Genomic DNA, 20506 nt, shown 5'->3' on the forward strand with positions numbered 1-20506 from the left:
CCCCACACATTAACCCCATCTCCACTCATTAACCCCCTCCCCATCTTCGGTGGTTTCTTCAGCTCCACATTGGAGCACACTTACCACCAGCGCTGAGCGTTCACTCTGGGCGCCGGGGAGTGACGTCAGCAGCGTGATCACATGACATGTCACGCTGCTGACGTCGCTCTGGCCCGGCGGTCAGAGCTGCAATTGTACTGGCGTCTATAGAGACGCCAGTACAATTGTTCCCTGGGAGCCGGCACGCGCACCTTCTCTGCGCCAGCTGTCAGCTTGACAGCTGACACAGAGAACCGCCGACTCTCAGGCCGGGGGGCGGCAGAACGCAGCCGCCAGGGAGGACACTGCGGACCGCTGCATTAGGCGGCCTGGACTGCGCCCCCTGCCGGCTGTGCCCGGGGCAACTGCCCCGGCTGCCCCCCCCCTAGATACGCCCCTGGGCAAGGCTCTGACTTGCGACTGGGCTCCTCCCACATGAACACATAGCTGTACTGTGATTGGCTGCTCAGTATAGTGAGTGCACACACATGATCTGTGATAGATCACAATGTGCAGTCACAGAGACTGCTACTGTGTCTGACATAACAGTGGATTTCAGGCAGCTGCAGGATGAGCAGAGGCACTGAGGCATTGACAGCCATCTTATCCCTCTCACTATTTTCTGTAGTTCCTGCTGCTTTACAGTGGGAAAGTAATAATATAAATATAAATATGTATAAAATAAAGCTCTAAGCATCACTCTGAAGCCTGTATAGACTACGCAAGTGTGACGCACCTGCGCAGTCTGGCTCCAGAGTGACACACCCCCCACGAGATCACGGTAGACGCACTCCCCCCAGGAGATCGCGGTATGCGTAAGCACTGAACGCATACCGCAATCTCCGGCACAGCACCTTACCGATTCGGTGTTGCTGCGGGGTCTTGCATCTGGCGGTGATGATAGGAGAGGGTGGGTTGTTGGGCCGGAATCGGCGCCTGCGCATTCCACGCTTTCCGGCGCCATTTTGTGGAAGACACACTGCAGTGTGTCTTCAAGAAAATGGCGCCAGAAAGAGAGGAATGCACAGGTGCCAATTCCGGCCCAACAACCCGCCCTCTCCTCACATCACGGCACAAAAGATTACTGATCGGGTATTCGGCGTGAAGTCAGGAGAGGGCAGGTTGTGGCGCCATGCATACCTGGATAGGGGGGCTAGAGAACCATGCATACCAGGATAGGGGGGTGAGGGGTAGCATGCATACTAGGATAGTGGGGTGAGAGGACCATGCATACCAAGATTAGGGATGAGAGGACCATGCATACCAGGAAAGGGTGGTGAGGGGACCATGCATTCCAGGATAGGGGGGTGAGGGGTACAATGCATACCAGAATTGGTAGGTAAGGGGTGCCATGTATACAAGGATTGGGGATGAGGGGACCATACATCCTATGATAGGGATGAGGGGAGACCATGCATACCAGTATTGGGGGGTGAGGGGACCAAGCATACCAGGATTGGGGGGTGAGAGGACCATGCATACCAGGATTGGGGGGTGAGAGGACCAGGCATACCAGGATTGGGGGGTGAGAGGACCAGGCATACCAGGATTGGGGATGAGGGGGCCATGCATACCAGGATAGGGGATGAGGGGGCCATGCATGCCAGAATTGGTAGGTAAGGGGTGGCATGTATGGTGCAGAAATCAGAGTTACTCTGTAAGAACCTGGAACATGTCTCCAAGGATTTACTTATAAGGGTATGTGCACATGTTGCGAATTGCTGTGTGGAATTTTCTGTGCGGAATCTGCATCTCTTGGCAGAATCTGCAGGTCTAAATCCGTGCGGTTTTTATGCGGATTTATTGCAGATTTTGTGCGGATTTGGCCTGTGTTTTTACACCTTCGGATTCCTATAATGGAATGGGTGTAAAAACGCTGCGGAATCCGCACAAAGTATTGACATGCTGCAGAAAATAAACCCCTGAGTTTCTGCAGCATGTGCACAGCGTTTTTTTCCCCCATAGAATAACATTATACTGTAAATCACTTGTGGATCTGCAGCGAGTGCACATGGCCTTAGAATAATCAGTGCCGGCAGATGTCACAGCACTGACTAATGTAGAAACCACATGGACAAATATCAAATATAGATTAAGGCCCGATGCTATCGCATCGAGAGGATAGTGACACACCTCTTGCCATGTTAACCCTCAATACACACACACCTCCTCAACACACACTCCTCTCACCTTTCACCATCTCCACTCACATCCACTCACTCTTTCACTCCACATACGACCCTTTCTCTCACTCCGTCTCTCATACTCACACTGTCATCGTCGCTGCTCCATGATCCCCGACATCTTCTTCCGCCGGCGCCATCCTGGATCCCGACGTTGTCCACGCCGGCGACATGTTCTTGCGGCCATGCCATCTTGAGTATTCTGAAATCCTGCAAGTGGACATTAGTGGAGATAGTGAAAGGTGAGAGGAGTGTATGTTGAGGAGTGGTGTGTTGAGGGTTAACATGGCAAGAGGTGTGCTGTGACGTCACCAGTTACAACTGGACGGAAGTTGTTACAACCCGGAAGCTGCTTAGCGCATTTATTATAGTAGATTAAAGCCCGATGCTATCGCATCGAGAGGATAGTGACACACCTCTTGCCATGTTAACCCTCAATACACACACACCTCCTCAACACACCACACCTCCTCAACACACACTCCTCTCACCTTTCACCATCTCCACTCACGTCCATTCACTCTTTCACTCCACATACGACCCTTTCTCTCACTCCGTCTCTCATACTCACACCGTCATCGTCGCTGCTCCACGATCCCCGACATCTTCTTCCACCGGCGCCATCCTGGATCCCGACATTGTCCACGCCGGCGACATGTTCTTGCGGCCATGCCATCTTGAGTATTCTGAAATCCTGCGAGTGGACATTAGTGGCTCACCATTGTCATTTTGAAACACGACTGCTACTTCACTGACAGTGGGATTATTGTAGCGTCGAGGGTCTTGAGTACGATCTTGTTTAATAGCCATAGTGATGTTTGGCATGACAGTTCCGTTTTGTAGAGATTTAATTTTTTCTTGTTCTTCCACATCACGTAACATTTGATAAGCTTCCACAAAAGGATTAATAGTTTGGATTTGAAGGGCAATAATGTTCATCAATGTAGGATGACATTTTTGATTTTCTTTACATCGTAAGCGTTGTTCGTTTGCGGTAGTGGTATCGAGAATGTAAAGTTGGGCAAATGCGCGTTGCTGGTCATCTGAGGGATTTAGTGTTTCAGTTCTATGATAGATCTGGCCATGTATGCGGAAACAGTATGGGCCATATCCAGGAGGTGGTGAAATATTTGCACCCATGGAGGCAAAAGCAAAGGAACTGTTAATACTTCGAATATTATCCATGAAATTTTTGCTAAATTCACTTTGCCCTTTCAGCAAACGTGTAAAGACATCAGGATATTGTAGTATGGGTACATGGACTTTACCCTTCTGACAGCAGAGCGTAAAGTTGTTATCAGAAGGTATCTCTGCTACAAAATGCAAAGCTTCGCAATGCTCACATACATGGGTCATGTCACCACAGCTGTGTTCGGTAATACTGTTTTCATCATTAGTGAAAATGTGAGGTTGTAGTAGAAGTGCATGTCCAACCGATGGGGTGCGCCTAGTTTTGAGACCAACGTATATTTGTCTTGGTTGCACTTTCTGCGGGCTAACTGCAGCTTGTATGTGAAGAAACTGTGCGTTGGTATTGACTAATGGTGGTATTGATAGGGCAGAAACAGATTGCTGATTAGTTATGTCAGTGAACGGCATATAGGATGAAGTGTGGTAGTAACTTGTTCCACATGCTGATGTGGAAGCATCCTGTTGTGAGTCTACTAATAATGATGAGGAAGAAGCCGTCTGTTGTTGGCGGTGATGGCGTGTAGAGGCTTCTTCAGCCAATGTAATAGATTTAGAGTTAGGGGATTCGTGTGTGAGACGACGGCGTTTATAAGCCTTAATCTTGTCAAGTCGATGCTGTTTTTCCTCAGGAGTCTCATTAGCACGGCGTTGTTTTTGTCGTAGTGCTAAAGCTGCTTTCCTTTCACTGGCATTGGCATACTTTTTGTTATGACTCATGTTGGCACAGGTAAAGGAGTCTATTTGGCAGTTATCTGGCAGTGAAGAAGGCGTCCTGGAGTATTGTAGAGTAAACAGATACTAATTGACCCTGTAATTGCCCAGCAGTAGTTATGAAGTGGTAGTGGCAAATTGGCCCTGTAGTTAGACACCGGCAGAGGAGCAAGGCAGCAGTAGTTATGGCGGTAGAGGCAAATTGGCCCTGTAATTAGACACCGGCAGAGGAGCAAGGCAGCAGTAGTTATGGCGGTAGAGGCAAATTGGCCCTGTAATTAGACACAGGCAGTGAACAGTCAGAGGAGCAAGGCAGCAGTACTTATGGCGGTAGAGGCAAATTGGCCCTGTAATTAGACACCGGCAGAGGAGCAAGGCAGCAGTAGTTATGGCGGTATTGGCAAATTGGCCCTGTAATTAGACACCAGCAGAGGAGCAATGCAGCAGTAGTTATGGCGGTAGAGGCAAATTGGCCCTGTAATTAGACACCGGCAGAGGAGCAAGGCAGCAGTAGTTATGGCGGTAGAGGCAAATTGGCCCTGTAATTAGACACCGGCAGAGGAGCAAGGTAGCAGTAGTTATGGCGGTAGAGGCAAATTAGCCCTGTAATTAGACACCGGCAGAGGAGCAAGGCAGCAGTAGTTATGGCGGTAGAGGCAAATTGGCCTTGTAATTAGACACCGGCAGAGGAGCAAGGCAGCAGTAGTTATGGCGATAGAGGCAAATTGGCCCTGTAATTAGACACTGGCAGAGGACAAAGGCAGCAGTAGTTATGGCAGTATAGGCAAATTAGCCCTGTAATTAGACACCGGCAGAGGACAAAGGCAGTAGTTATGGCGGTATAGGCAAATTGGTCCTGTAATTAGACACCGGCAGAGGAGCAAGGCAGCAGTAGTTATGGCGGTAGAGGCAAATTGGCCCTGTAATTAGACACCGGCAGAGGAGCAAGGTAGCAGTAGTTATGGCGGTAGAGGCAAATTAGCCCTGTAATTAGACACCGGCAGAGGAGCAAGGCAGCAGTAGTTATGGCGATAGAGGCAAATTGGCCCTGTAATTAGACACCGGCAGAGGACAAAGGCAGCAGTAGTTATGGCGGTATAGGCAAATAGGTCCTGTAATTAGACACCGGCAGAGGAGCAAGGTAGCAGTAGTTATGGCGGTAGAGGCAAATTGGCCCTGTAATTAGACACCGGCAGAGGAGCAAGGTAGCAGTAGTTATGGCGGTAGAGGCAAATTGGCCCTGTAATTAGACACCGGCAGAGGAGCAAGGCAGCAGTAGTTATGGCGATAGAGGCAAATTGGCCCTGTAATTAGACACCGGCAGAGGACAAAGGCAGCAGTAGTTATGGCGGTATAGGCAAATTGGTCCTGTAATTAGACACCGGCAGAGGAGCAAGGTAGCAGTAGTTATGGCGGTAGAGGCAAATTAGCCCTGTAATTAGACACCGGCAGAGGAGCAAGGCAGCAGTAGTTATGGCGATAGAGGCAAATTGGCCCTGTAATTAGACACCGGCATAGGACAAAGGCAGCAGTAGTTATGGCGGTATAGGCAAATTGGTCCTGTAATTAGACACCGGCAGAGCAAGGCAGCAGTAGTTATGGCGGTAGAGGCAAATTGGCCCTGTAATTAGACACCGGCAGAGGAGCAAGGCAGCAGTAATTATGGCGGTAGAGGCAAATTGGCCCTGTAATTAGACACCGGCAGAGGAGCAAGGCAGCAGTAGTTATGGCGGTAGAGGCAAATTGGCCCTGTAATTAGACACTGGCAGAGGACAAAGGCAGCAGTAGTTATGGCAGTATAGGCAAATTGGTCCAGTAATTAGACACCGGCAGAGGAGCAAGGCAGCAGTAGTTATGGCGGTAGAGGCAAATTGGTCCTGTAATTAGACACCGGCAGAGGAGCAAGGCAGCAGTAGTTATGGCTGTAGAGGCAAATTGGTCCTGTAATTAGACACTGGCAGAGGACAAAGGCAGCAGTAGTTATGGCGGTACAGGCAAATTGGTCCAGTAATTAGACACCGGCAGTAAACAGGCATAGGACCAAGGCAGCAGTAGTTATGGTGGTACAGGCAATGCCAAGCGTCCGCACAGCAAGTCAGCGTGAGGTAAATGACGCAATTTCAAGAATGCAAGATGGCGTCGGCGAGATTTCGCCGACGTCGTTAACACCTCTTGCCATGTTAACCCTCAACACACCACACCGCCTCAACACACACTCCTCTCACCTTTCACCTCCACTCATGTCCACTCACTCTTTCACTCCACATACGTTCCTTTCTCTCACTCCGTTTCTCATACTCACACTGTCATCGTCGCTGCCCCGACATCTTCCTCCGCCGCCGGGATCCAGGATCCAGACGTTCTTCAGGCCGCCGACATGTTCTTGCGGGACGCCATCTTGGATTTCGTGAAATCCCGCGATATTCAAGATAGCGTCGCCGCAACAACATGTCGATGGCGTGGACGACATCGGGATCCAAAAAGATGGCGTCGGCGAAATCTCGCGAGATTACGCCGACGCCATTTTGGATCCCAATGTTGCCCACGCCAGCGACATATTCTTGCGGGACGCCATCTTGGATGTCGTGAAGTCCCGCGATATTCAAGATGGCGTCGCCGCAACAACATGTCGCTGGCATGGGCGACATCGGGATCCAAAATGGCGTCGGCGTAATCTCGCGAGATTTCGCCGACGCCATCTTTTTGGATCCCGATGTCGTCCACGCCAGCGACATATTGTTGCGGCGACGCCATCTTGAATCTCGCGGGACTTCACGACATCCAAGATGGCGTCCAGCAAGAACATGTCGGCGGCCTGGAGAACGTCTGGATCCTGGATCGCGGCGGCGGAGGAAGATGTCGGGGCAGCGACGATGACGGTGTGAGTATGAGAAACGGAGTGAGAGAAAGGAACGTATGTGGAGTGAAAGAGTGAGTGGACATGAGTGGAGGTGAAAGGTGAGAGGAGTGTGTGTTGAGGCGGTGTGGTGTGTTGAGGGTTAACATGTGCGTGTGTGTGGTGACGTCACCGGTTACAACTGGACGGAAGTTGTTACAACCGGAAGCTGGTTAGGGCATTTATTATTATAGATTAGAGAACACAAATCAGCAATACGGGCAGGAGTGAGGGCCTGATCCCAGGAGCTTACACTCTGAGAAAATGGCTAAAAAGCCTTCAGTAGACCTCTGTACAGCTGTATACTGAGGCCCAGGCTTTATAGTTGAGAGACTGGAGTGATAAAAGTAGGGAAAGTTGCACTTTTTGCAAGAAGAGCCGGCTCTTTTTGGTGATCGGAGCCGAGTGAGCCAGATCACCAAAAAGAGCCGGATGCCCATCACTAAGGGCCGGGGCCGCATGTGACAGCAGGTGTGTGATGTGGATACTTCCAGTCACATGACGACTAGACGTGCGTCACTCGATTCCTGGCTCCCGGCCCTAATCCTGACACTTGTGACGACTCCCAGGTCACATAGAGCGACTGCAGTGAACCCCGAGCCTGGACAACCCCTTTAAGCCACTTTTCTTGTCTAGTATTTATGGCCTGGGGTTTTTCTTTCCTCCAAATTTTTCAAAATGGCGCTCGGGCTTCATGAATTTTGCAAAAAGTCCAAAAAATGCTCTTTATTATTGCCTTCAACCTTTTTTTGTTTAAGGTAAAAAAAAATTCACATTTCGCAATATTATTATGCCACAAAAAAACAGCGTCAAATCAGTAAGGGAGGCAGAAGGCTGAGGAACATTTACAGCAAAATGGGAAACCATCTGGAAACCTCAAACCTCGTCCGAATATGAAAGACGAACACATATAAAAGAGAATTAAAAAAGGCGAAGACGGAAAAGCCGTAAAACACTAAAAAACTCACCAAAAAACGATGAATCGGGCGTTGACAGAGACTTATCGCATCTTTGTGCGTCAAGCGCCATGTTTTCATTTGTAAGAAACCCCGACTGTAGCAGCAGATGGCACTTTTCCCATTTTATACCATAATTTACCTCAAAAAAATACATTTGAAACTAGTAAAAAATAAAAAAAATCCGTATTCCCTGACCGGGAATCGAACCCGGGCCGCGGCGGTGAGAGCGCCGAATCCTAACCACTAGACCACCAGGGAAGATATTAGCACTTACAGCACTGTGCCAAATCAGCGTTTTCCCGCCCACACGCTTGCGCACTCAGATGAACAATGCGCATTTCTTATAAGGATGCCCCCTTTCCTAACACGTTCGGCCCATGTACAGCTACAAACAAACATCTGGATTGGTTCATTTTCTCCCGCCCTTTACGTCTCGCTCAGTCGTAGCGATGTCCAGGTTCTGCGCCGTCATCGTCAAAGCATCAGTGAAGATTGACGAATAGGGAAGCCTGATATAGAGGTGACGTCATAGAGGGCGGGGCATACCTGGACGCAGGAGTCAAGATGGCGGACGAGGAGAAGCTGCCGTCCGGGTGGGAGAAGCGGATGAGCCGTAGCTCTGGTAAATGGAGGCGAGAAGTAACGGCCTGTGAGGAGGAGGAGGAGAGCGATGACCGTGGCGGCCGCTCAGATCTGTGCCGCCTGGTGTGAAGGGCTGGCGCCTGGCTGCCATTGTGCTGGCTCCTCTGGGGCTCATTCATTGACCCCGCCGGGCTCTTCGGGTCTGCAGGGCAGAGATGATCGCCCCAGGGGCCACTATAGCGGTAGCTAGTGAGATAGCGCCCCCTATAGATCTCCGGGTCTGATCCGCCATTGTTTACTTGTGTCTTAGGAGCCAGGAGGGCGAATGACTGAGAGATCACCGCCCCCTCATAGAAAGGCGAGGGGCCCCCCGCAAAACTTACAGCTGTGGCCCCCCCCCGCAATCCTTATGGCTGTGGCCCCCCCCCGCAATCCTTATGGCTGTGGCCCCGCCCCGCAATCCTTACGGCTGTGGCCCCCCCCGCAATCCTTACGGCTGTGGCCCCCCCCGCAATCCTTACGGCTGTGGCCCCCCCCCCCGCAATCCTTACGGCTGTGGCCCCCCCCCCCGCAATCCTTACGGCCGTGGCCCCCCCCCCCGCAATCCTTACGGCCGTGGCCCCCCCCCCCCCGCAATCCTTACGGCTGTGGCCCCCCCCCCCCCGCAATCCTTACGGCTGTGGCCCCCCCCCCCCGCAATCCTTACGGCTGTGGCCCCCCCCCCGCAATCCTTACGGCTGTGGCCCCCCCCCCGCAATCCTTACGGCTGTGGCCCCCCCCCCCGCAATCCTTACGGCTGTGGCCCCCCCCCCCCGCAATCCTTACGGCTGTGGCCCCCCCCCGCAATCCTTACGGCTGTGGCCCCCCCCCGCAATCCTTACGGCTGTGGCCCCCCCCCGCAATCCTTACGGCTGTGGCCCCCCCCCCCCGCAATCCTTACGGCTGTGGCCCCCCCCCCCCCGCAATCCTTACGGCTGTGGCCCCCCCCCCCCGCAATCCTTACGGCTGTGGCCCCCCCCCCCGCAATCCTTACGGCCGTGGCCCCCCCCCCCGCAATCCTTACGGCCGTGGCCCCCCCCCCCCCGCAATCCTTACGGCTGTGGCCCCCCCCCCCCGCAATCCTTACGGCTGTGGCCCCCCCCCCGCAATCCTTACGGCTGTGGCCCCCCCCCCCGCAATCCTTACGGCTGTGGCCCCCCCCCCGCAATCCTTACGGCTGTGGCCCCCCCCCCCCGCAATCCTTACGGCTGTGGCCCCCCCCCGCAATCCTTACGGCTGTGGCCCCCCCCCGCAATCCTTACGGCTGTGGCCCCCCCCCCGCAATCCTTACGGCTGTGGCCCCCCCCCCCCGCAATCCTTACGGCTGTGGCCCCCCCCCCCCCGCAATCCTTACGGCTGTGGCCCCCCCCCCCCCGCAATCCTTACGGCTGTGGCCCCCCCCCCCCCCCGCAATCCTTACGGCTGTGGCCCCCCCCCCCCGCAATCCTTACGGCTGTGGCCCCCCCCCCCCCGCAATCCTTACGGCTGTGGCCCCCCCCCCCCCCCGCAATCCTTACGGCTGTGGCCCCCCCCCCCCCCGCAATCCTTACGGCTGTGGCCCCCCCCCCCGCAATCCTTACGGCTGTGGGCCCCCCCCCCCGCAATCCTTACGGCTGTGGGCCCCCCCCCCCGCAATCCTTACGGCTGTGGGCCCCCCCCCCCCCCCGCAATCCTTACGGCTGTGCCCCCCCCCCCCCGCAATCCTTACGGCTGGGTCCCCCCCCCCCCCCGCAATCCTTACGGCTGGGTCCCCCCCCCCCCCCGCAATCCTTACGGCTGGTTGGGTCCCCCCCCCCCCGCAATCCTTACGGCTGGGTCCCCCCCCCCCGCAATCCTTACGGCTGGGTCCCCCCCCCCCCCGCAATCCTTACGGCTGGGGCCCCCCCCCCCGCAATCCTTACGGCTGGCCCCCCCCCCCCCCGCATTCCTTACGGCTGGGCCCCCCCCCCCCCCGCAATCCTTACGGCTGGGCCCCCCCCCCCCGCAATCCTTACGGCTGGGCCCCCCCCGCAATCCTTCTCTCTGGCTGCTCAGTCTGCTGTCAGGGTGCGGACGTGTGGCCACCACGTAACGGCGCAGGGTGCGGACGTGTGGCCTCCAGGTAACGGCGCAGGGTGCGGACGTGTGGCCTCCAGGTAACGGCGCAGGGTGCGGACGTGTGGCCTCCAGGTAACGGCGCAGGGTGCCGACGTGTGGCCTCCAGGTAACGGCGCAGGGTGCCGACGTGTGGCCTCCAGGTAACGGCGCAGGGTGCCGACGTGTGGCCTCCAGGTAACGGCGCAGGGTGCGGACGTGTGGCCTCCAGGTAACGGCGCAGGGTGCGGTCGTGTGGCCTCCAGGTAACGGCGCAGGGTGCGGTCGTGTGGCCTCCAGGTAACGGCGCAGGGTGCGGTCGTGTGGCCTCCAGGTAACGGCGCAGGGTGCGGTCGTGTGGCCTCCACGTAACGGCGCAGGGTGCGGTCGTGTGGCCTCCACGTAACGGCGCAGGGTGCGGTCGTGTGGCCTCCACGTAACGGCGCAGGGTGCGGTCGTGTGGCCTCCACGTAACGGCGCAGGGTGCGGACATGTCCAGCTGGGTGCAAAGGCCGCTGGTAAATTCTACAGTTTAACAATAGCTCGTCAATAAGGATCAATTGATCCCTTCTGTTAACTCTTTTCTGAGATGTCCCCTTTAAAAAAAAAAAAAAAAAATTACATTCTTAAAGAATCTCCCCCTTTTTGAGTTCTTGCATTCCCCCTGCACCTTAGGCCTCTTTCACACTTCCGTTTTTTACAATCAGTCACAATCCGCCAGGTTTTGAAAAAAAACGGATCCTCAAATTTTTTTTGAGGATCCGTTTTTTTCCCATTGACTTGCATTAATGGCGGATTGGTGTCCGTTGCATCCGTTTTTTGGTGAGGATCCGCCAAAAGTTGCTGTCCGTCACCATCCTTAAAAATTTCAAAACGGAGCTTGTAACGTTTTTTTCTCTGGCGGATCCTGCAAACACTGATTTAACCCGAATTTCTTTCTGGGTGCCGGACTAAAAAAAAAAAATCTCTCTCTCTCTCTCTCTCTCTCTCTCTCTCTCTCTCTCTCTCTCTCTCTCTCTCTCTCTCTCTCTCTCTCTCTCTCTCTCTCTCTCTCTCTCTCTCTCTCTCTCTCTCTCTCTCTCTCTCTCTCTCTCTCCTTCTATAACTCATCTATAACTGATGCAAAAAACTGAAGTGTGAAAGAGGCCTTAGATGGCTGAATGACCGTTCATTCGGGAGCCACCTCAGCCATCTCTCCCATACAAAGCCGCGCTCACTCATCTGAGTGCTCCTGTGTTCTCCATCACAGCGCTGCTGCCAGACATCTGTTTGGAGAACAAAAGGATCAGCCATGCAAAGTTAGAAATATCGGATCCTTTGCTCCCCGACAATCATCTGTTAGTGGGCACCATACACATTAGACTTGGCCGAACCGTCTATCAGTGGATTCAGCCGACCTCTGTCTAAAGTGAACAGGGGTTTACATTATTTTTAGTCCACTTGATTCATACGAGACGGCCATGAAAACAAGCGCGAGTTTTGCCCTACCATTGCCCATGTGCTCCACCATTGTCCATGCATGCCACCATTGCCACACGCTATTACCCTACCGTTGCCAATTTTACTCCACCAATGCTCTACCATTGCCCTTCCACGCCACCATTGCTGCAGAATAGCCAATCCACGCCGCTGCTTTGCTGTGGCCCATGCACGCCACCATTGCTTGTGCGCCACCATTTTGCCCATGCACGCCACCACTTCATTAAATGCCTACGAGACTGACAGCGGTGGCAGAAATCAACATTTGCCTATCCTTAAGTCCACTTAATAGAATAATGGGCTCGGGTCTGTAAGTCTCAGCTCAGCCTGTCTCTGTATTTCTGCTTTTGCTATCTGGGCTCATTATGAGACCCCTTAAACCTCCACCTAAGGAGAGCTTGAAAATATATCAGAATTAGTGATGAGCAAGCATGCTCGGGTTCTAATCGAGTATTTTCACCGTGCTTGAAAAATATGCCCAAGTCGCCGTGGCTGTTCAACAGCCACAACACACGCAGGGATTGTTTGCCTATCAGGTAATCCCTGCATGTGCTGCGACTATCGTACAGCCGTGAGACATGCAGCCGCAGAGACCCGAACGTATTTTTCAAGCACGCTGAAGACACTCGGTTAGGACACGAGCACGGAGGGTACATGCTCACTCATCACTAAAATTCACAATCAATTAAACTGACTGCTCAGGGTGCAAAAAACACTGAAGCCATTACAGAGGGTATAACTTCTGGACCACTGGGACCTCCTACCGATCCCAGGAAACAGGGCCATGTGAATTGGATGGTGGTCTATCATGGGCACTGCCCCTCTATTCATTCTTAATGGGGTTACCAGAGATAAACGAGCTGGTCTTAAGCTCTCCCGTGAGAATGAATGACGAGACCTCTGATCTATTTACACGGTTCTCTTCAGATCGCCGGTTCTCTGGATCCATGGAGGTCCCGAGTGGTCTGGAGTTACATACTATCCCATCCAAACTTTTCAAACTTGTGACCCAGGCCTGGTTGTTGAGGGTTAGTTTGTTTTGCTTTTGTTTTGCTTCAGGACGTGTGTATTATTTTAACCACATGACTAATGCCAGCCAGTGGGAGCGACCTTCCGCAGCCGGGAAAAACGGGCAAGGCGAGCCGGCAAAGGTGCGATGTTCTCACCTGCTAGTGAAGCATAACCAGTCCAGACGTCCTTCATCGTGGAGGCAGGAGAGGATCACTCGCACCAAAGATGAGGCTCTGGAGATGATTAACGGTAGGTAAGCCCCGGGGAAGTGTGGGGAATAATGCTTCCAAAGATAGCAACTCAACTTACATGGAAGCCAGTGGGGCTGTCTCCAGTCCCTTCATGGGGATCTGAGCCCACGGTGTTGTGATCTGATCCTCCAAGTGCAGAGTGCCTAAGAGAGACATAATTCCTCCCAGAAAGCAAATGACTAGATTCTCTGCAGACCTAAAAGAAGCGCTCCAGGGAAAGCTGGTAACCGCTGACGTGCCCGGGCATAACACGGGACCATTCCTGTCAATGTAGAGCTACATATTGTGGCCCTGTGCCCAGTCACGAAAGACCCCAGCAGTATAGGACAGGTCACATTGGTTTTAGCCAAATTCCCCCGTGGCAACTGCTAGAACGAGGGTCTTCTGTTTAAATTGTGTGGCAGTGCACATGTTGCATTTATTCCCCGAGGGACTGCTGAAGGTGGCTTGTCGTTTATAGGATGGTGTGCAAGCTCGGCCTCCGCTCCTTTCATTGGCCGTCGGAGTACGAAGAATGACGAAGTATGCCATTCAGCTTTCTCCATTAGTTTTATTAACCATGAATGAAGCAGAGGTTGAACATGTGCACCACCGCTTTTTTCCAGATGGGGCAGAAGACCCCTGATCTCCGGACTACTTGGTGCCCTATCAATTGGGGGATACCTTGTCGTTTGGGGAATAACCAAGCTTTACCACTGCTAACTTGGATTTGTAGATTACATTCAGTGTTGCGTTTTTCTAAATCATGGTAAGACGTATTTATTTTACCTAGATCTTTTTGAAAATCACAGCAGACAAAAAAAAACCTGCAGTTGCTTCATGTGAATTTGTCCTAACATTTCTTCCTGAAAGCACAGCATACATTATCCATAAAAGCTCCACTCCAACATTGGAGCGGTGCCAGCAGTCTGAACTTCCTGCGCTTAGTTCTAGGGCTCGCTCACACGAGCACACACCAGGGCCTAGTGCTCTTTGATGATTTATCGGATAGCACTCGGCCCAATGTAATGCCATGGAGCGGTGCTGCTTCGGCATGAGACCACAGTCATGGCATGCTGCAAGTGGCTCTGATGATGGGATCACACGCACCCATATTAGTCAGTGGGTGCATGCGAAACCTCGGGCTGCATGCATAGGCCGTCCGTGTGAAGTCCAGCATCCGCGGACAGACAATGGACAGATTAAGTACTCTGCCTTCTCTGTACCTGTGATGCCATTTTCTCATGCGAGATAATTTAGTCACTTTGATCAATCTCTGATAGTTTGGCCTGAGTGTCATCAGCAAGCTCGTCCCATTTCTCTCGCATGAGAGAATCAACGGCCGTGTGACCCCGGCCTTATACTTACCAGCCGCCATCTTCCTCTTTGATCTCCAGTAGCTTGTGACCTGTTTGATCACTGATGACGGCCGCTGCTATATCACTAGGATCCGGGAACTTGGATTTGTAGCGCCACTCCAGCAATGAAATGAAACATTAGGCTGGAGTGATGCTTTCAGAGACGTTCTCCTGGACAATATTACTGATGGGTGGGCCCAGTTATGTGAGCACAATGCTAATGGAGGTGAGACCCCACCCCACTGATCCAACATGTGGTGGTGCATTCTTAGGGAACAGCTTTTTCTTTTCTTTTTTTCCTCCTTTTCAAAAGATGAAAAGCTAAAGGAAGAAATGATGATGCCGAACATAAGGTTTGTTATAGATGAGGAAGATAAACCATAACTGTACCGGCTAAGGCAATTTATACTGTTCTTCTCAGGCTATATCCAGAAAATCAAATCTGGAGCGGAGGACTTTGAAGCTTTAGCCTCACAGTTTAGTGACTGCAGTTCTGCTAAGGCCGGAGGCGACTTGGGAAATTTTGGTCGAGGTAAGTTCTTACTACTTTCAAATGTTATTGATAGTTTTCTTCTTCAGGCCTTTCAGCAGAAATATGCACAAAATGACCCACAAGTGAATGCCGAAAAGCTCCAAACCGACGTTTTTTTGTGATTTTTCTGTGTCATTACAAATCGGCAATTGATTCTTGCAATAAAATCTAATATAATGCTAGGAGCGTCACTCTGTCCGAAGCCTTTATAGACTGCGTAAGCGCAACGCGCCTGCGCAGTCTGGACCCCACAGAGTAACGCATCTGGGGAGGAGGAGCGTGGCCCAGGAGATTGCGGTATGCGTAAGCACTGAACGCATACCATGATCTCCGGCACAACTACTTACCAATCCGGTATTGCTACGGGGTCTCGCCGTGATGTCAGGAGAGGGCGGGTTGTGGCTTTGGAATCGGTGCCTGCGCAGTCCGTGGTTTCCGACGCCAATTTGATGAAGACACACTGCAGTGTGTCTTCAAGAAAATGGCACCAGAAAGCGCGGACTGCACAGGCGCTGATTCCGACGCCACAAACCTGCCCTCTCCTGACATCACGGCGAGAACCCGCGGCAATACCAGTGTCCTCAAGAAAATGGCGCTGGACAGCGTGGTCTGCGCAGGCGAGGATTCCGGCGCCACAGTGTCCCCTCTGCTGATATCCCTGATTTATTTAAATATGTAACTGACGCCCACAATTCGCCCCCATTTTAAAAACACAAGATTTCTGCACCACACAGTGCCTCCAGTCTCTGTCTTAATATATATATTATAAGTGTTCTAGAATAAGGCGCAGCATGGGAGCAGCACATGACAGAATAGGGACGCAGGATGGGAGCAGCACATACCAGGATGGAGACCATATACCAATATAAATGCTCGCCACCCGGGCATAGAACGGGTTCAGAGCTAGTAACTATATACAAGAGGTTGCTAATCTGTATGTCTGACTTGTAGGAAGTCTTGCAACAACAGTAGGGAACTCTTCCACAGGCACGCTGATTTGGGGTGTTTGCCTTTGATCAGTGGAGAGCAATGCTGGTGAGACTTCGAACTCCTAGAATGAGAATGGTAGAGTTGGAAGGGACCTCCTGGGCCATCTGGTCCAACCCCCTGCTCAACGCAGGATTCACTAAATCATCTGACAGATGTCTGTCCAGCCTCTGTTTGAAGACCTCCATTGATGGAGAACTCACCGCCTCTCGTGGTATCCTGTTCCACTCATTGATCGCCCTCATTGTCAAAAAGTTTACTTTGTTAGGAGAGCCTGTGCTTTCCCCACAGTCAGCCTCTGCTCCACACTGATGAGGGGCAACACCCTGAAACAGGCTTGCCTGGGCATGAGTTTCTGAATTTGCCTTTTTTCCTTGGTCCTGTTTCATGAATCTTTAATGGGTCAGACTTTTGGGTGGTCGCCTCATCTAGGTGGTAATTGCGTGATTTTCTTTCTTTCTGTATGTCTCATCATATAAATAGGACGCTCGCAGAAACGTCTGCAAAACAAGAAAAAAAATCTGCCACTTGTGAAACTCTCCATGTGCTCTGAGCTAAAGAATAGTCGCCAGCGCTGACACTTCTTACCTTGAGTGCTGTTTGATTTTTTTTTTTTTTTTTTTTTTTCCCCATCAACCTATAGACTTGCATTGCTGATTTTGATCCAGAACTCTGTTCAAAATTGGACGTGTCAACGGTTTTCCACGGGGAAGACAGTCCATGAAAGACACTGATGGCACTCGTACAAAAATTAAAATGAGAATGAATTAACCCTTAAGGACATGGCAATAACAGATATGGTTTTTTCTATTGTTTTTATTCTTAATAGGCGGAAAAGGTAACGATTCAAATTGTTATATTTTTTTTCTATTTTTTTTTTTTCGTTCATAGTTCCCTCATTAACTTTAAACCTTTGATCGTCTGATCGCTTGCACAATATATTGCAATACCAGCTTGAATTGCTTTTTCCTATGAAGCCCGATCTGTTTTTGGGCTTCCCAGGAATACCAAGATGGCAGCCATGTGGGCTGGCTGCCACGGTAATGCATCAGTACCCCACGATCGCGCCCTGCAGCCGTGAGCATTCCCTTTTAAATGCCGCTGTCAAGGGATTGACAGCAGAATCTAAATGTTTAACAGCAGCAATTGGAGGTCAGCTCCGATCACTGCTGGAAATGACGATACCGGCTGGCATCTACTGTTGAGAGATTGTTCCTGAATCCTCTGTTTATGCCTGGGGGGTTAATGTGTAGCAGCAGCTCCCGAGAACCGGAGCTCAGCTCCCGTTCTCAAATAGTGGAGTAGATCTGCAGCAGTCGTTGGACGGCGCTGCGCGGTTTACCTCCATTTCCCGCCTCTGGTTATAGTTGACAGATTTTGTGACGTTATAGCGATATTGCTAGCGATATCGCTATGTCTGATACTTATCTCCAACCGGCTCCCCGCTGCTCATCGCTGATCGCGCGAGAAGGTCCTGGACCATTTCTCGTCGGCCACTTCCTGCTGGGCTTCCTGTGGCGCCGACGAGCGACATGTGTGCGTGGGCGGGAGGACGTCAGGATCGCCGCGTCTGACAGGTAAGTAGCGACCCCCGACCCCTGCTATGTCGCTGGTGAGATCTGCCTGTGTGGCAGCTCACTAGCGACCACTTAGCGATGCACCAGCGATCCATATCGTTGTCGGGATCGCAGGTGCATCACTAAGTGTAGCGGTACCCTAAGGCTGAAATCCGTGCGTCAGTCACTGGACTTCATCCGTATAAAAAGAAAAAAAAAAAAAAAAAGTCGTAAAGAGAGAGGATTCAGCATGGAAACCCAAGAATATCGGTAAATTGGAGGCCATTGGCTATGAGGATTGTGCCCAGACACTCCTCAGGACGCTGTCATACAGGTTACAACAGCCAGGAGGCTCTAGAAAGTAGTAAAGACACTGGTCTCAGAGAGGTGAATACTTCTCCGACTTCAGTCTTCAGTAAAAGTGGCATTTGTGTGAGTCTTGAGAAGCTACTTGTTACAGTAGTTGTTGGGATATCTACCTTGTTCTTTGGTTTATTGTACACAGCAGTCAATTTTGCTAATAAACCGAATTTTCAATGGGGGAGAAGCGGTGAAAAATGTGAGCTGTGCAGCGGTCCGAAACCCAGTAATCTAGCATCGATAACTTATCCTAACCTCTGCTCACAAAAGGATGGAATATTCACGTCTTGGGCAGGGGTCCTCAAGTGTGGAGTGGGCTGAGGAGCAGATCTCCCTACACCTGCTGTTACCACAGCTATGACTGGCGTAAATTTCTGGCCGCAGCTGTCAACCATTTAAATGCCACTGTCCATCCGAGCGGTTTTTAAATAGAACCCGCTCCCATCGGCCCTAAGTGACGCGATGGATTACTATGGCAGCCCTGGGTCTGCTGGGGACCCCCTCTCGTTGTCAGCTTGGTCCTCCTGTGAATCACATAGAAGACTGAGATGATCGCTATATACTGTAATACTTCGACATCACAGTATATAGTACAAGCAATAAAACAATCACAAGTTTATGTCCCCTAAAAAAATTTTAAAAACTACGTTTTTAAAAATCTAAAAAAAAAAATAAATCACCCTCCTATTTTTCCCTTGTTACAGATAAAATAGAAAAAAACCCCACAGGTTTGGAAATACCGTGTTCTTAAAAGTCTGATCTATTAAAATATGGAATTACCCCAAATGGTAAGCGGCGTCAAGAGAAAATGAATTAAAATGCCAGAATCGAAGGATTTTTTTTTCCCCATAATTTAAACGGATCTATGTTTGGTGTCCCCATATTCGGACTGACCTGTCAGGCTTTTCGGTTATACTTTACAAATATCCAGGCCTCTCTGAAGCAGGTCTTTTATACCTTGCCGATGGAAACCGATCCTCTTGTTTGAATATCCAAATCCTTTTTACCATAGAATGAACTCCGTAAATAGAAAAAAAAACCCGAAAAAATGATGGAATTGCATCACACTTGCAAGTTTTTTTCTCCATGTTTCAATACATTGTGGTAAAATTGATAGTGCCTTCGAAACTACAACTCGTCCTGCAACAAACAAGGTCTCATACGGCCTCGTGAATGGAAAAATGCAAAACTTATGGCTCTTAGAAGAAGGCAAAGAGAAAAAACGAAAGCTCAAAAATTAGAAATTCTCTGGCCCGTAAAGTGGTTGTCTGTCACTGTGACTACAGACTTGTGAATCCTCACAGCACACTGCCAGGATTTTCCGGTGCTGGGATCAGGCGAGCAAAGCAAAATTTGCATTCGTGCGGGCACCTGCCAACTAGACGTGCCTCGCTCAATATAAGTGAATTACGCAAGGCCAGACACGTCTAGAAGGAATGTTGCAGAGATCACGCGTATTTCCAGTCACATGACTGCCCTCTCCCAGCATCGGACAATCATTGCAGTGTGTGCGCTGTGAGACTTCAGAAGTCTGCAGTAACAGTGACTGCAGACGTGTACTCCAAGGCGGGGCAACCCTTTTTAGAGGTTAAGGGATAGGTCATCAATATTTCATGCCTTGGCCAACCCCCTTGAGTCCCTTCACGGTCTATGACTTAAACTTGCATGATATGTTGTGTCCCTGTCTTTTGATGCAGCCTCACATCTTTCCCCGCTCACAGCCGCAGAGGGCGATTTGCCCTCGGTTCTTGACCTGTTAAATCATGCTGTCAGTCTCAGCAGCATTTAATATGTGCCGGCAGGGACGTGCGTCATTCCACAGTTCCATCAGAGTGCCTGTGATGTGATCAGTAAGTGCCAATGGATTGTCATGACAGCTGGGGATTTGCTGAATACCCCCATACCTGTTGTTAGGATCCTCCTGTGAAAGCCGGCTTGTGACGACATTCATAGAAGATCGTGATTTTCTCAATGCATGATGTGCTGATGCGCTGCCATGTTTAGTTCAAGGGATCGAACAATTGCAGCTTCAAGATGCCTAAAGGGAATAATCCAGTAAAAATGGGAAAAAACTTATTTAATAAATAACAAAAATACTCAAGTTCAAATTCCCCCTCTTTTATCCCATTAAGAATAAAACCGTTTTAAAATACACTTGATATCGCTGCATTCAGAAATGTTCAGCCTTTCAGAATATAAAGTTTAATCCAATAGGTAAACTGCATAACAAAAAAAAATCCTAACTCCAGAACTACGTTATTTTTGGCTGCCGCAACATTGCCATAAAAGGCAATCAAAACATCGTATCTACCCCAAAATG

At 50.9% G+C, this 20506-nt stretch overlaps 1 protein-coding gene and 1 non-coding gene across 2 annotated transcripts in view; one reads left to right on the forward strand and one right to left on the reverse strand.

Moving 5' to 3' along the window:
* Positions 1 to 8165: 8165 nt before the first annotated feature.
* On the reverse strand, positions 8166 to 8237 carry TRNAE-CUC (transfer RNA glutamic acid (anticodon CUC)). Its single transcript has one exon. It is a non-coding gene; the product is annotated as a tRNA-Glu (tRNA).
* Positions 8238 to 8442: 205 nt separating this feature from the next.
* Positions 8443 to 20506, forward strand: part of PIN1 (peptidylprolyl cis/trans isomerase, NIMA-interacting 1) — a 28029-nt gene continuing 15965 nt past the window's right edge. The window contains exons 1-3 of the mRNA XM_073557195.1: positions 8443 to 8601; positions 13212 to 13412; positions 15173 to 15283. Coding sequence (XP_073413296.1) covers positions 8544 to 8601; positions 13212 to 13412; positions 15173 to 15283 — 370 coding nt within the window. The 5' untranslated portion in view covers positions 8443 to 8543. The remainder of the gene's footprint in view (positions 8602 to 13211; positions 13413 to 15172; positions 15284 to 20506) is intronic.

Source organism: Dendrobates tinctorius, unplaced genomic scaffold (genome assembly GCF_039654945.1).
Source record: "Dendrobates tinctorius isolate UK_male_01 unplaced genomic scaffold, ASM3965494v1 ptg000245l, whole genome shotgun sequence".
Taxonomy (NCBI): Eukaryota; Metazoa; Chordata; class Amphibia; order Anura; family Dendrobatidae; genus Dendrobates; species Dendrobates tinctorius.